This window comes from Eleutherodactylus coqui, chromosome 11 (assembly GCF_035609145.1).
Source record: "Eleutherodactylus coqui strain aEleCoq1 chromosome 11, aEleCoq1.hap1, whole genome shotgun sequence".
NCBI classification, from domain to species: Eukaryota; Metazoa; Chordata; class Amphibia; order Anura; family Eleutherodactylidae; genus Eleutherodactylus; species Eleutherodactylus coqui.
Window position 1 is genome coordinate 138,785,575 of NC_089847.1, and position 13,942 is coordinate 138,799,516.

Sequence of the window (13,942 nt, forward strand, 5' to 3'; positions counted from 1 at the left end):
AAAATCAAAGGCCGCAAATCTAGCCGTATCAGACTTAATGCTGGCAACGTTAATTGATGCCAGAGTCAGCGGAGTGGGTGCCGCCATCATGAGTGATTAAATTAGACGGCTTTCTTCCTCACACCCGCTTCCTCGGGGTCAGAGGAAATCCCCTTGCCTCTTTTTTTGGACACAGATGTGTCCATAGCAAGGGATCCCCCGACCCCGTCGTCCTTGTTTCCAGGCTCCAGAGTAGCCTCCACCTCGGAAGGAACTATGCCTTCACGAGGTGGAGACTCAGCGCCCCCTGTTGACCCTTTCTTTGCCCTAGGAACCTTGCCCTCTGCCTCCCCCTCAGAAGAGGAGGAAGAGATGTCTCGGAGGGCTCGGAACCTATTGGAGAGTCCAACTGGAGGTGAGCAGGCTTTTCCTTCCAGTACTTGGCCCGGGGTGGGAGAAGATCTTGAATCCCCCCTTCGTTTCCTCCTCGTGGCACCTAGCTTACGCCGTTTCTCTAGCCATCTCTTGCCTTCCCCATCCACACTTTCACAGTGGGAGGAATCTGCAGAGTTGGTCTCCTCCCTCTGGATCCTCCTGTCCTCCTCATCTAAATCGCTGTCCCTCAAAGCCTCAGCCGCGAGATTTGCTTCTGGAACAGGGGCCACCATCGACCCACCTGCTGTGGGTGCTCCTGTCAGCTCCCTGCTCCGTCTGCGTTTCTCCTGACGCCTCTGCTCTGCAGGCGTCTTTTGCCGGTTCTTCCCTGGCTCCTGAGCTCCTCCACCTCTGCTGGTCCCCTCACCCCCGGAGGCCACATCATGACCCCCATCCGTAGGTGCTGAGACCGCATTGGCAAAGGAGCGCGGACAGCGACTAAATGGGTGACCGAGGTCACCACACAGGTTACACCTAATCTCTGCACAGGAGGCGGCTAGATGACCAAGACCCCCACACAGAGCGCACTTCAAGGTCTTACAAGCGGCGCTCAAGTGTGAGGGGTCGCCGCACCTGTGGCAGAGCTTCGGCTGCCCCTGGTAAAAGGCCAAGATACGATCCCTGCCGAGGAAGGCTGCAGATGGTATGTGTGCCACTGAGTTACCTGAACGCTTCAGCTTGACCATGAACGTCCAGGCCCCAGACCATATGCCGTGCTCATCCCTGTTCTTTTGGGGCATCTCCGTCACCTCTCCGTACCTACTGAGCCACGTCATGATGTCAAAGCAAGAAAGTGACTCATTACGAGTCAAAACGGTCACCTTCTTGATACCGTTCTGGCGAGACACCACCTGGATGGCAAAGTCTCGCCAACCGGGCTCGTTTTTCACCAGCTCGTAATTCCCCCAGAAGATTTCTAGGCCCTCTGGGCGAACGAAACTGATGTCAAACTCAGACGTGCCGTAGGGATGGATCAGGGCAAAGATGTCAACCGCCCTGAAGCCCATCTTCAGCAGAAGCTCCACTACCCTTGCCCTCGGGGGGCATGCATCATTGCCTCTCCAACGAAGACGGACCACATTCCTACGACCTGCGTCCTGCCCGGGTGTCGGTAGGGACCATACGGTCTCCCCCCTTTGCTCTCGGAAGGCACCCAAGCCATGTCTCTCTTTCCAGAGAGATAGATCCACCTCTCTTCCTCCAACTGTGATTGTACTCTCCCCCTTCCGTAAAGCCTCCAGGAGACGCTGTTGCAAAACGCCCTCCCTAGAGCCTGGAGACAAGGAGGACCCCTCCCCTCCAGCGGCGACACTGGCATAACTCCTACCAGGTGTTGTCGCCGCCGGAGGGGCGACTGGACCCCATGACCCCTCTGGCCTAACTACCTTATCCCCTGGGCCTCCAGATTCCTGGCCGCCAGGGGTACCCGAGGTGCCCGGAGGCCCAGCAACTGCAGAGGAACGTGTACCCTCGGCCTTGTCCCTTACATCTGCCGCACGCTCTCGCACATTCATCCCCGGATCTACCACTTTTTTCGTTGGATCATGTGGTCCATGGGTCCTGGCCTCTCCAGAGGTAGATGGTAAAACCTCCGGATTTTTGCTTGTGTTTTTACTTTTTCTTTTTTTCTTTTTTGCCTCCGCATCACTGGAGGCGCGGGATCCGGCCTGACTTGCTCCCAAATTATGGGAGACCCCAGATTTTAGGTCCACAGCCCCCTCCGCATCACAGGCAGCACTTGCTGCATTAGTGGCACCGCTGCCACCCTCCTTTCCGGTACCGCGACCTGCATCTGTACTGGCCTTTACTGCACCTTTCTTACTGATCTCCTTGCCCTTGTTACCAACTAGCACAGGGACAGGGGGTCTGACCAGCTGGGCCCTTTTCTCCCCAACTTCCCGCTCCAGGCCCACCACAGAGCCCGAGCCAGGGGGGTTTTTGGGGTCAGAACTCTGATCCGACTTTGCAGCCAGACCAGAGCTCCCAGGAACGAACACAAGCTTTTCCTGCAGCTTCTCCGGTTTCTTTTTCTTTCTCTTTATCTTTGTGTCCTGCTCTGGCAACTCGTCGCCAAACATGAAGCCCTCCATATGTACAGAGGCTTCCGGCTGCGGGGTCTTCTGTAGCTGCAATCTCCCTGTTCTTTCCTCCACCTCAGATTCCCCTGAGGTGGAAGGCAGCGCAATCTCTTCAGGTAGCTTGCCTCTGGGACTTGTAGTGCCTCTGGGCGTTGGTGCCAAGTCTTGAGAGCACACAGGCTGCTCCAGGGTCTCCTGCACATCCTCAAACTCTTCATCTGAGGCTTCACCATCACTTGACTCATGGTCACTGCACCTTGCCGCCATCTTAGCAAAGCGGTCGTCGTTCAGAATTTTTTCTTTAAAGGGCCCGCTCTCCTCCAGGATCTTTGCCCTCACCGCTTCCCACATCTTTATGCAGTCTTTGCACTTATTTATCGCTGACCTGGCTTCTGCCTGTTTGTCTTTAGAAGCTTTTTGCTCCAGTAACATTTTGGCGTCACGGAGCTTCCCTTTTTGTACCACCAACATTTTCCCTGCAAAGTTGTAGTCGGTGATGTTTTTAGCCAGCCGGGAGGCCAGCTCAATCACGGATTCCTCCTTCTTTTTGTCACTCCACATTCCCGTGCTTACCGGTATCTGCGGCTCACCTGCTCTCCTGCGGGTCTGGCTGCGCGTAACCATCTCACTCCCGGTGCTGTCAGAAGCTGCCGTGCTGACAAACGGAGCCACGCTGCTGCAGCCACGGCCCGGACCCAGTCTCTTCTTACCTCCAGCAGCTCCTGTCTTCTTGCGGACTGCTGGCTTTTCTGGCACCCGTGGCAAAGTTTTTTCGGAAGACTCTGATGCCGCCATTGCCATCACTTCCCTCCCTCCCCCCAAGTGGCCCCGGGGGGAGGAGGTGCGGTACTCCATGTCCAACAAAGCCCAGAAAAGTGCACCTTCTCTGGGATCCAAGCTCAGCAAACCTTCCTTCTCTGACCACACCCTGGAAGTTGCAGAGCTTAACCAGCACACACCCAACTCCAGAAGCTGCACTCACTATTCTGCTGGTGGAGTCACTGTGTACACACATTACTTATCCTGTACTGACCCTGAGTTACATCCTGTATTATACTCCAGAGCTGCACTCACTATTCTGCTGGTGGAGTCACTGTATACATACATTACTTATCCTGTACTGCTCCTGAATTATATCCTGTATTATACTCCAGAGCTGCACTCACTGTTCTGCTGGTGGAGTCACTGTGTACATACATTACTTATCCTGTACTGATCCTGAATTACATCCTGTATTATACTCCAAAGCTGCACTCACTATTCTGCTGGTGGAGTCACTGTGTACATACATTACTTATTCTGTACTGCTCCTGAGTTACATCCTGTATTATACTCCAGAGCTGCACTCACTATTCTGCTGCTGGAGTCACTGTGTACATACATTACTTATCCTGTAATGACCCTGAGTTACATCCTGTATTATACTCCAGAGCTGCACTCATTATTCTGCTGGTGAAGTCACTGTGTACATACATTACTTATCCTGTACTGATCCTGAGTTACATCCTGTATTATACTCCAGAGCTGCACTCACTATTCTGCTGGTGGAGTCACTGTGTACATACATTACTTATCCTGTACTGATCCTGAGTTACATCCTGTATTATACTCCAGAGCTGCACTCACTATTCTGCTGGTGGAGTCACTGTGTACATACATTACTTATCCTGTACTGCTCCTGAGTTACATCCTGTATTATACTGCAGAGCTGCACTCACTATTCTGCTGGTTAGAGTCACTGTGTACATACATTACTTATCCTGTACTGATCCTGAGTTACATCCTGTATTATACTCCAGAGCTGCACTCACTATTCTGCTGGTGGAGTCACTGTGTACATACATTACTTATCCTGTACTGATCCTCAGTTACATCCTGTATTATACCCCAGAGCTGCACTCACTATTCTGCTGGTGGAGTCAGTGTGTACATACATTACTTATCCTGTACTGATCCTGAGTTACATCCTGTATTATACTCCAGAGCTGCACTCACTATTCTGGTTGTAGCTGGAAACCCTAAACAAGCTTGTCATCAGACAGCTGCTTATTACTCTTGTATAGAGTCGGGTCGCCCGTGGCCAAAACTACATAGAAGTAATATTCTCGCCATCACAGCATCTGCCGGTGACATCGCCCAACCTGCTGACTTCCTGTTAGCCTGTCACGTGTGCCTCATCGTAGCCCCAAGGCAGGTTCATGTGACATCACTGCTGGCCTCCCATTGGCTGCAGTGGCCACGTCCCTGGAGTGGCAGGCAGCAGCGGCAGGCGAGTGGAGTATGTATGTTTGCAGTTTATTGCATACTGCCCCCCCCACAGCCACCAATGTTTGGGGTTCACACAACCCCCCTGTAATAACTTCCCTGTGCTCCTATATGGGGGCAGTTGGTACTTCTTGGTGTAATGGTTACAGTTCCAGGACCCGGATGGCGCAGACACTGAACAAGCAGCCTTCCCGCAGCCTATCACCTCTATAACTTGTGCTTCGCACTTCTTCTCTCAGACATCGTCCATCGGGATCTGAAGCTAGAGAACATTTTAGTGCGGAGCAGCGAGGCCGCGGACGGAGAAGAGATGAGGCTGAACATTAAGGTGCGTCCGCCGCTGTCCGACCTCCGAGATTAACCCCGCGTGTAGTAATGGAATATGAGGTAGCGGTCCTGTATTACTGGCCAGGGGCTCTACTGGCCACCACGATGGTGGGGGAGAGCAATCACTACTTACTGCCCATGGAATCAGTGTGTGGCAGATCTTGGTCACCAGAGAGGGGTGCTGATTGTGTGGCCCCCACTGTGGCCCCCAAGAGCCTTAGGAGAAGTTTAACCCTCTAATTTACTTGCATCTTTTCTTGCTTAGGTGACAGATTTTGGTCTGGCCGTACAGAAAGGTGGAGTTGGCAGTGAGAACATGCTGCAGTCCCGGTGTGGGACCCCAATCTATATGGGTAAGACGGCCGCCTGGGACTAATTGGATGTCTTGGTGTGGGACATCCAGTAGGTCCGGACAGTCTTCAGACCCTCTCCCATTCTTACATGTTATGCTGTGTCCTTGTGTTCCCCATCATTCTGCACACAACAGAACGGGGTGATCTATCTACATGTTTTAAAGATAAAACCTCCCGTTCCGCGGTGACATAAGTATTCCCACCCTGTACTCAGTATTAGTCGGAGCCCCTCTGGCAGTGATTCCAGCCTCCAGTCTTCTTGGTGATGTCACAAGGTTTGCACCCCTGGGTTTGGGGGTTTTCTGCCCTCTGTCAGGTTGGATGGGGGCCGTCTGTGGACAGCCATTGTCAGGTCTCTCCAGAGATGCTTCATTGGGTTCAGGGCTCTGGCTGGCCCCTCAGGGACATTCACAGAGTTGTCCCCCCTCCTGTGTGGTCTTGGCTGGGGTCTTAGGGTCATTGTCTTGTAGGAAGGTCTGAGGTTCTTTGTGCTCTGGATCGGGCTGTCATATCTCTGTGCTTTGCCTCATTCCGCTTTCCATCCGCCCTGGCCGGTCTCCCCTCCTCCAGCATGATGCTCCACCACTGGGTGTCACTCTAGAGATGGTATTAGGCCGGTGATGAGCGGCGCCTGGTTTCCATCCGCCCTGACCGGTCTCCCCTCTCCCAGCATGATGCTCCACCACCAGGCTTCACTGTAGGGATGGTATTGGGCAGGTGATGAGCGGCGCCTGGTTTCCATCCATCCTGACCGGTCTTCCCTCTCCCAGCATGATCCTCCACCACCGGGCTTCACTGTATGGATTGTATTGGGCAGGTGATGAGCGGCGCCTGGTTTCCACCAGACAGAATGCTTAGATGCCATAAAATACCTTTTTGGTGTCATCAGAGCAGAGAATGTTGTTTCTCGCAGTCCTTTCGGGTCTTTTTGGTAACTCCAGGTAACTTTCATGTGTCCTTCAGAGGAGGCTTCTTTCGGGCCCCTCCGCCATAAAGCCCAGATTGGTGGAGGCTGCAGGGATGGTCGACCTTCTGGAATTTTCTCCCATCTGCACACAGGATCTTTGTCTCAGCCAGAGTGACCGCTGGGCTCTTGGTCACCTCTCTTAAAAGACTCTTCTCCCCTTTAGTCGGGTGCGTCGGTGCCCCTTGGCAGAGTCCTGGTTGTTCATCCATGTAAGTATTATGGGGGCCGCTGGGCTCTTGGTCTCCTCTCTTACAAGACCCTTCTCCCTTTAGTCTGGGGGTCAGTGGCTCTAAGAAGAGTCCTGGTTGGTCTTCCAGGTTAGTATTATGGGGGCTGCTGGGCTCTTGGGAACTTTCAGCGCAGCAGGATGTTTTATAGCTTCTCCAGATCTGTGCCTCCACACAATCCAGTCTCTGAGCTCTGCAGGCAGTTCTGTCCTCCTCAGGGCTTGGTTTTGGCTCTGATTTGCATTGTGAGCGGTGAGACCTTCTATAGACGGGGGTCTTTTGTGTCCAATAAGCTTCATTTCCCACAGGTGTTTTCAATCAAGGTGTAGAAACATCTCAAAGATGATGAAGAGAAATGGGAGCCCCAAAGTTCAAGTATAGCCAAGGGTGTAAATACTTGGGCGACTGCAGAATGGGAGTTTTCACCTCTAAGAAAGCTTACCCCCGTTCTGTTGTCACTTTGTCATTATGGGGTACGGAGTGCAGAATGATGGGAACATGAGGCCACGACATGTAAGGGATGTGAAGAGTGTGAAGCGTTTCCGGACCTGCCGTATTGTGAAGCGCCCCGACATCGGTGATGCCATGCAGTTGCTGCGGCTGGCCCTGGTTCACTCACTTAATGTGTTGTGCGGTATCAGCAGTCGCCGCATCAAACATTTAAGGCTGTTCTGCACCCCTCTCTGCTGCGCCGCAGCTGCTGTGCCGTCACTTCCAACAATTAAAAAGACACCTATCATCCGCTATTCCTCCAGTCATCACTTCTGCGGGAGGGAAAACGCGGCCTGAACGAGTCTGTACATAATTCATCTCAGCATCTGCTGTCTTGCCGGGCTCATCGGGGAATAAATTAGACCCCATCAGCGGGTTTGGCGCGCGGCGGCGTGTTTAAGCATTTATAAGTGATTTGTGTATTATTAATATTAGTGTTTTCCTTCACCCGCAGCGCCCGAAGTTATCAACGCACACGACTACAGTCAGCAGTGCGACATCTGGAGCATCGGGGTTATCATGTACATGCTGTAAGTAAGCCGGCTGCTCACCTCCCTGCACAGAGGCCCTCTCACTCGACTGCTGCTCACCTACAGATCTCCCTGCACAGAGGCCCTCTCACTCGACTGCTGCTCTTCCCAACTTTCTCTAAACTTCTGTGCGGTGTCCACTCCACCTTCTTTCTCGACTGCTACCTTCTCATTGCCCCTTTTCTCCCCATTGCTGCACTCTACTGCCTTTCTCTCTCCTGTTTCACTCAACTGCTGCACTTCTCTGCACTCTCTCTTGACTGCCACTCATTCTTTCTCCCCTTTCTCTTGATTGCAGCACTCCTCTTTCCTCTTTTTTGCTCAAGTGCTGCGCTCTCCTCTTCCCCTTTATGGATTTGAGAGCTGTGCTCTTCACCCTCTCACCTATTTTTTGATGAGAGTGCCCCCTGGTCTGCCAGCTCCCCTTCTTTATTTTGTCAGGAGCTTTGCTTGTCTCTTTCCCCCCTTCTTTTTCGGTTGAGAGCTGTGCTCTTCTCCCCCCTCCCGCTGCTTTTCAGTCAAGTGCTGTGCGCTTCATCTCCCCCTTTTGTGGTTAATGGATGTGCACTTCTCCTCTCATGGTTAATTGCTGGATGCTTCTCTTCTCCTCCCCCCTTGTGGTCTAGTGCTGCATGCTTTTCCTTTCTTGTGGCCTAGTGCTGCGCGCTTCTCCTCTCCCTCTTGTGGTCTAGTGCTGCGCGCTTCTCCTTTCCTTTTGTGGTCTAGTGCTGCGCGCTTCTCCTCTCCCTCTTGTGGTCTAGTGCTGCGTGCTTCTCCTCCACCTCTTGTGGTCTAGTGCTGCGCGCTTCTCCTCTCCCACTTGTGGTCTAGTGCTGCGCGCTTCTCCTCTCCCTCTTGTGGTCTAGTGCTGCGCGCTTCTCCTCTCCCTCTTGTGGTCTAGTGCTGCGCGCTTCTCCTCTCCCTCTTGTGGTCTAGTGCTGCGCGCTTCTCTTCTCCCTATTGTGGTCTAGTGCTGCACGCTTCTCTTCTACCTCTTGTGGTCTAGTGCTGCGAGCTTCTCTTCTCCCTCTTGTGGTCTAGTGCTGCGCGCTTCTCTTCTCCCTCTTGTGGTCTAGTTCTGCGCGCTTCTCCTCCCCCTCTTGTGGTCTAGTGCTGCGCGCTTCTCTTCTCCCTCTTGTGGTCTAGAGCTGCGTGCTTTTCTTCTCCCTCTTGTGGTCTAGAGCTGCGTGCTTTTCTTCTCCCTCTTGTGGTCTAGTGTTGCGTGCTTCTCCTTTCCTCTTGTGGTCTAGTGCTGCGCGCTTCTCCTTTCCTTTTGTGGTCTAGTGCTGCGCGCTTCTCCTTTCCTCTTGTGGTCTAGTGCTGCGCGCTTCTCCTCTCCCTCTTGTGGTCTAGTGCTGCGCGCTTCTCCTCTCCCTCTTGTGGTCTAGTGCTGCGCGCTTCTCCTCTCCCTCTTGTGGTCTAGTGCTGCGCGCTTCTCCTCCCCCTCTTGTGGTCTAGTGCTGCGCGCTTCTCTTCTCCCTCTTGTGGTCTAGAGCTGCGTGCTTTTCTTCTCCCTCTTGTGGTCTAGAGCTGCGTGCTTTTCTTCTCCCTCTTGTGGTCTAGAGCTGCGTGCTTTTCTTCTCCCTCTTGTGGTCTAGAGCTGCGTGCTTTTCTTCTCCCTCTTGTGGTCTAGTGCTGCGTGCTTTTCTTCTCCCTCTTGTGGTCTAGTGCTGCGCGCTTCTCTTCTCCCTCTTGTGGTCTAGTGCTGCGCGCTTCTCCTTTCCTCTTGTGGTCTAGTGCTGCGCGCTTCTCCTTTCCTCTTGTGGTCTAGTGCTGTGTGCTTCTCCTTTCCTCTTGTGGTCTAGTGCTGCGCGCTTCTCCTCTCCCTCTTGTAGTCTAGTGCTGCGCGCTTCTCCTCTCCCTCTTGTGGTCTAGTGCTGTGCACTTCTCCTTTCCTCTTGTGGTCTAGTGCTGCGCGCTTCTCCTCTCCTCTTGTGGTCTAGTGCTGTGCACTTCTCCTCTCCCTCTTGTGGTCTAGTGCTGTGTGCTTCTCCTTTCCTCTTGTGGTCTAGTGCTGCGCGCTTCTCCTTTCCTCTTGTGGTCTAGTGCTGCGCGCTTCTCCTTTCCTTTTGTGGTCTAGTGCTGCGCGCTTCTCCTTTCCTCTTGTGGTCTAGTGCTGCGCGCTTCTCCTCTCCCTCTTGTGGTCTAGTGCTGCGCGCTTCTCCTCTCCCTCTTGTGGTCTAGTGCTGCGCGCTTCTCCTCCCCCTCTTGTGGTCTAGTGCTGCGCGCTTCTCTTCTCCCTCTTGTGGTCTAGAGCTGCGTGCTTTTCTTCTCCCTCTTGTGGTCTAGAGCTGCGTGCTTTTCTTCTCCCTCTTGTGGTCTAGAGCTGCGTGCTTTTCTTCTCCCTCTTGTGGTCTAGAGCTGCGTGCTTTTCTTCTCCCTCTTGTGGTCTAGAGCTGCGTGCTTTTCTTCTCCCTCTTGTGGTCTAGAGCTGCGTGCTTTTCTTCTCCCTCTTGTGGTCTAGTGCTGCGTGCTTTTCTTCTCCCTCTTGTGGTCTAGTGCTGCGCGCTTCTCTTCTCCCTCTTGTGGTCTAGTGCTGCGCGCTTCTCCTTTCCTCTTGTGGTCTAGTGCTGCGCGCTTCTCCTTTCCTCTTGTGGTCTAGTGCTGTGTGCTTCTCCTTTCCTCTTGTGGTCTAGTGCTGCGCGCTTCTCCTCTCCCTCTTGTAGTCTAGTGCTGCGCGCTTCTCCTCTCCCTCTTGTGGTCTAGTGCTGTGCACTTCTCCTTTCCTCTTGTGGTCTAGTGCTGCGCGCTTCTCCTCTCCTCTTGTGGTCTAGTGCTGTGCACTTCTCCTCTCCCTCTTGTGGTCTAGTGCTTTGTGCTTCTCCTTTCCTCTTGTGGTCTAGTGCTGCGCGCTTCTCCTCTCCTCTTGTGGTCTAGTGCTGTGCACTTCTCCTCTCCCTCTTGTGGTCTAGTGCTGTGTGCTTCTCCTTTCCTCTTGTGGTCTAGTGCTGCGCGCTTCTCCTTTCCTCTTGTGGTCTAGTGCTGCGCGCTTCTCCTTTCCTCTTGTGGTCTAGTGCTGCGCGCTTCTCCTTTCCTCTTGTGGTCTAGTGCTGCGCGCTTCTCCTCTCCCTCTTGTGGTCTAGTGCTGCGCGCTTCTCCTCTCCCTCTTGTGGTCTAGTGCTGCGCGCTTCTCCTCTCCCTCTTGTGGTCTAGTGCTGCGCGCTTCTCCTCTCCCTCTTGTGGTCTAGTGCTGCGCGCTTCTCCTCTCCCTCTTGTGGTCTAGTGCTGCGCGCTTCTCCTCTCCCTCTTGTGGTCTAGTGCTGCGCGCTTCTCCTCTCCCTCTTGTGGTCTAGTGCTGCGCGCTTCTCCTCTCCCTCTTGTGGTCTAGTGCTGCGCGCTTCTTCTTTCGTCTTGTGGTCTAGTGCTGTGTGCTTCTCTTCTCCTCCCCCCTTGTGGTCTAGTGCTGCATGCTTTTCCTTTCTTGTGGTCTAGTGCTGCGCGCTTCTCCTTTCGTCTTGTGGTCTAGTGCTGCGTGCTTCTCTTCTCCTCCCCCCTTGTGGTCTAGTGCTGCATGCTTTTCCTTTCTTGTGGCCTAGTGCTGCGCGCTTCTCCTCTCCCTCTTGTGGTCTAGTGCTGCGCGCTTCTCCTCCACCTCTTGTGGTCTAGTGCTGCGCGCTTCTCCTCCACCTCTTGTGGTCTAGTGCTGCGCGCTTCTCCTCTCCCTCTTGTGGTCTAGTGCTGCGTGCTTCTCCTCTACCTCTTGTGGTCTAGTGCTGCGTGCTTCTCCTCTACCTCTTGTGGTCTAGTGCTGCGCGCTTCTCCTCTCCCACTTGTGGTCTAGTGCTGCGCGCTTCTCCTCTCCCTCTTGTGGTCTAGTGCTGCGCGCTTCTCTTCTCCCTATTGTGGTCTAGTGCTGCACGCTTCTCCTCCCCCTCTTGTGGTCTAGTTCTGCGCGCTTCTCCTCCCCCTCTTGTGGTCTAGTGCTGCGCGCTTCTCTTCTCCCTCTTGTGGTCTAGAGCTGCGTGCTTTTCTTCTCCCTCTTGTGGTCTAGAGCTGCGTGCTTTTCTTCTCCCTCTTGTGGTCTAGTGCTGCGTGCTTTTCTTCTCCCTCTTGTGGTCTAGTGCTGCGCGCTTCTCTTCTCCCTCTTGTGGTCTAGTGCTGCGCGCTTCTCCTTTCCTCTTGTGGTCTAGTGCTGCGCGCTTCTCCTTTCCTCTTGTGGTCTAGTGCTGCGCGCTTCTCCTTTCCTCTTGTGGTCTAGTGCTGTGCACTTCTCCTTTCCTCTTGTGGTCTAGTGCTGCGCGCTCCTCCTCTCCCTCTTGTGGTCTAGTGCTGTGTGCTTCTCCTTTCCTCTTGTGGTCTAGTGCTGCGCGCTTCTCCTTTCCTTTTCTGGTCTAGTGCTGCGCGCTTCTCCTTTCCTCTTGTGGTCTAGTGCTGCGCGCTTCTCCTCTCCCTCTTGTGGTCTAGTGCTGCGCGCTTCTCCTCTCCCTCTTGTGGTCTAGTGCTGCGCGCTTCTCCTCTCCCTCTTGTGGTCTAGTGCTGCGCGCTTCTCCTCTCCCTCTTGTGGTCTAGTGCTGCGCGCTTCTCCTCCCCCTCTTGTGGTCTAGTGCTGCGCGCTTCTCTTCTCCCTCTTGTGGTCTAGAGCTGCGTGCTTTTCTTCTCCCTCTTGTGGTCTAGAGCTGCGTGCTTTTCTTCTCCCTCTTGTGGTCTAGAGCTGCGTGCTTTTCTTCTCCCTCTTGTGGTCTAGTGCTGCGTGCTTTTCTTCTCCCTCTTGTGGTCTAGTGCTGCGCGCTTCTCTTCTCCCTCTTGTGGTCTAGTGCTGCGTGCTTTTCTTCTCCCTCTTGTGGTCTAGTGCTGCGCGCTTCTCTTCTCCCTCTTGTGGTCTAGTGCTGCGCGCTTCTCCTTTCCTCTTGTGGTCTAGTGCTGCGCGCTTCTCCTTTCCTCTTGTGGTCTAGTGCTGTGTGCTTCTCCTCCACCTCTTGTGGTCTAGTGCTGCGCGCTTCTCCTCTCCCACTTGTGGTCTAGTGCTGCGCGCTTCTCCTCTCCCTCTTGTGGTCTAGTGCTGTGCGCTTCTCCTCTCCCTCTTGTGGTCTAGTGCTGTGTGCTTCTCCTTTCCTCTTGTGGTCTAGTGCTGCGCGCTTCTCCTTACCTTTTGTGGTCTAGTGCTGCGCGCTTCTCCTTTCCTCTTGTGGTCTAGTGCTGCGCGCTTCTCCTCTCCCTCTTGTGGTCTAGTGCTGCGCGCTTCTCCTTTCCTCTTGTGGTCTAGTGCTGCGCGCTTCTCTTCTCCCTCTTGTCGTCTAGTGCTGCGTGCTTCTCCTCTCCCTCTTGTGGTCTAGTGCTGCGCGCTTCTCCTCTCCCTCTTGTGGTCTAGTGCTGCGCGCTTCTCCTCTCCCTCTTGTGGTCTAGTGCTGCGCGCTTCTCCTCTCCCTCTTGTGGTCTAGTGCTGCGCGCTTCTCCTCTCCCTCTTGTGGTCTAGTGCTGCGCGCTTCTCCTCTCCCTCTTGTGGTCTAGTGCTGCGCGCTTCTCCTCTCCCTCTTGTGGTCTAGTGCTGCGCGCTTCTCCTCTCCCTCTTGTGGTCTAGTGCTGCGCGCTTCTCCTCTCCCTCTTGTGGTCTAGTGCTGCGCGCTTCTCCTTTCCTCTTGTGGTCTAGTGCTGCGCGCTTCTCCTCTCCCTCTTGTCGTCTAGTGCTGTGCGCTTCTCCTCCCCTTCTTCATGCGGTAATGTTTCCTCCCCCTTGTCTGTAGAGCGCTGCGCCCCTCCTATGGAGCGTCATCCATCCCATATAGAGTTCTGCATTATCATTGACAGCTGAGCCGCCACGCACCTCCAGCCCATACGGACCGCACCCCATAAACATCAATATGCGGACGGGAGGCTCATCTGTCAGGCGTCAGTAACGGTGGACGTCGGACTTCCTGGCGTGAAGAATAATTTGCGCGCCGTGGAGTGTCATTTGGAGTCGGCGTCCTGTCCTTTTATATCCAGACCTGCGATTCCAATTACGCCCCGCGATCCGTCTCGCCGTTGTCACGCTGATGGATCGCTCTTATTTGGTTATTATTATTATTTTTAACACCCGGATTGTAGCGTGAAAACAACGCATAAATCGTGGCGCAATCCTCCGCTCCCTGAAGTGACTAATTGCGGTTTTCATTATTCAGTCTATAATATCTTTATTCGTCTGCAAAACAAATAAAAGGAATTTGCATTTTGATGAGGATCGTTATGTAACGGCGCCGGCGCTGACAGCTGTGAGATGACACGCCGCCGCCGAGTGACTGACGACCCCAAAGGGGAGCCAGTATAGCTGGTCGGAGCCGCAGCGCCCCCCGCAGGCCGCCCTGTAGAGGCA

General features: G+C 54.0%; 1 protein-coding gene across 1 annotated transcript in view; it reads left to right on the forward strand.

Moving 5' to 3' along the window:
* The window catches only part of STK33 (serine/threonine kinase 33), a 75,115-nt gene that overhangs the window by 42,861 nt on the left and 18,312 nt on the right, over positions 1 to 13,942 (forward strand). The window contains 3 exon segments of the mRNA XM_066583670.1: positions 4,997 to 5,085; positions 5,350 to 5,437; positions 7,578 to 7,653. Coding sequence (XP_066439767.1) covers positions 4,997 to 5,085; positions 5,350 to 5,437; positions 7,578 to 7,653 — 253 coding nt within the window.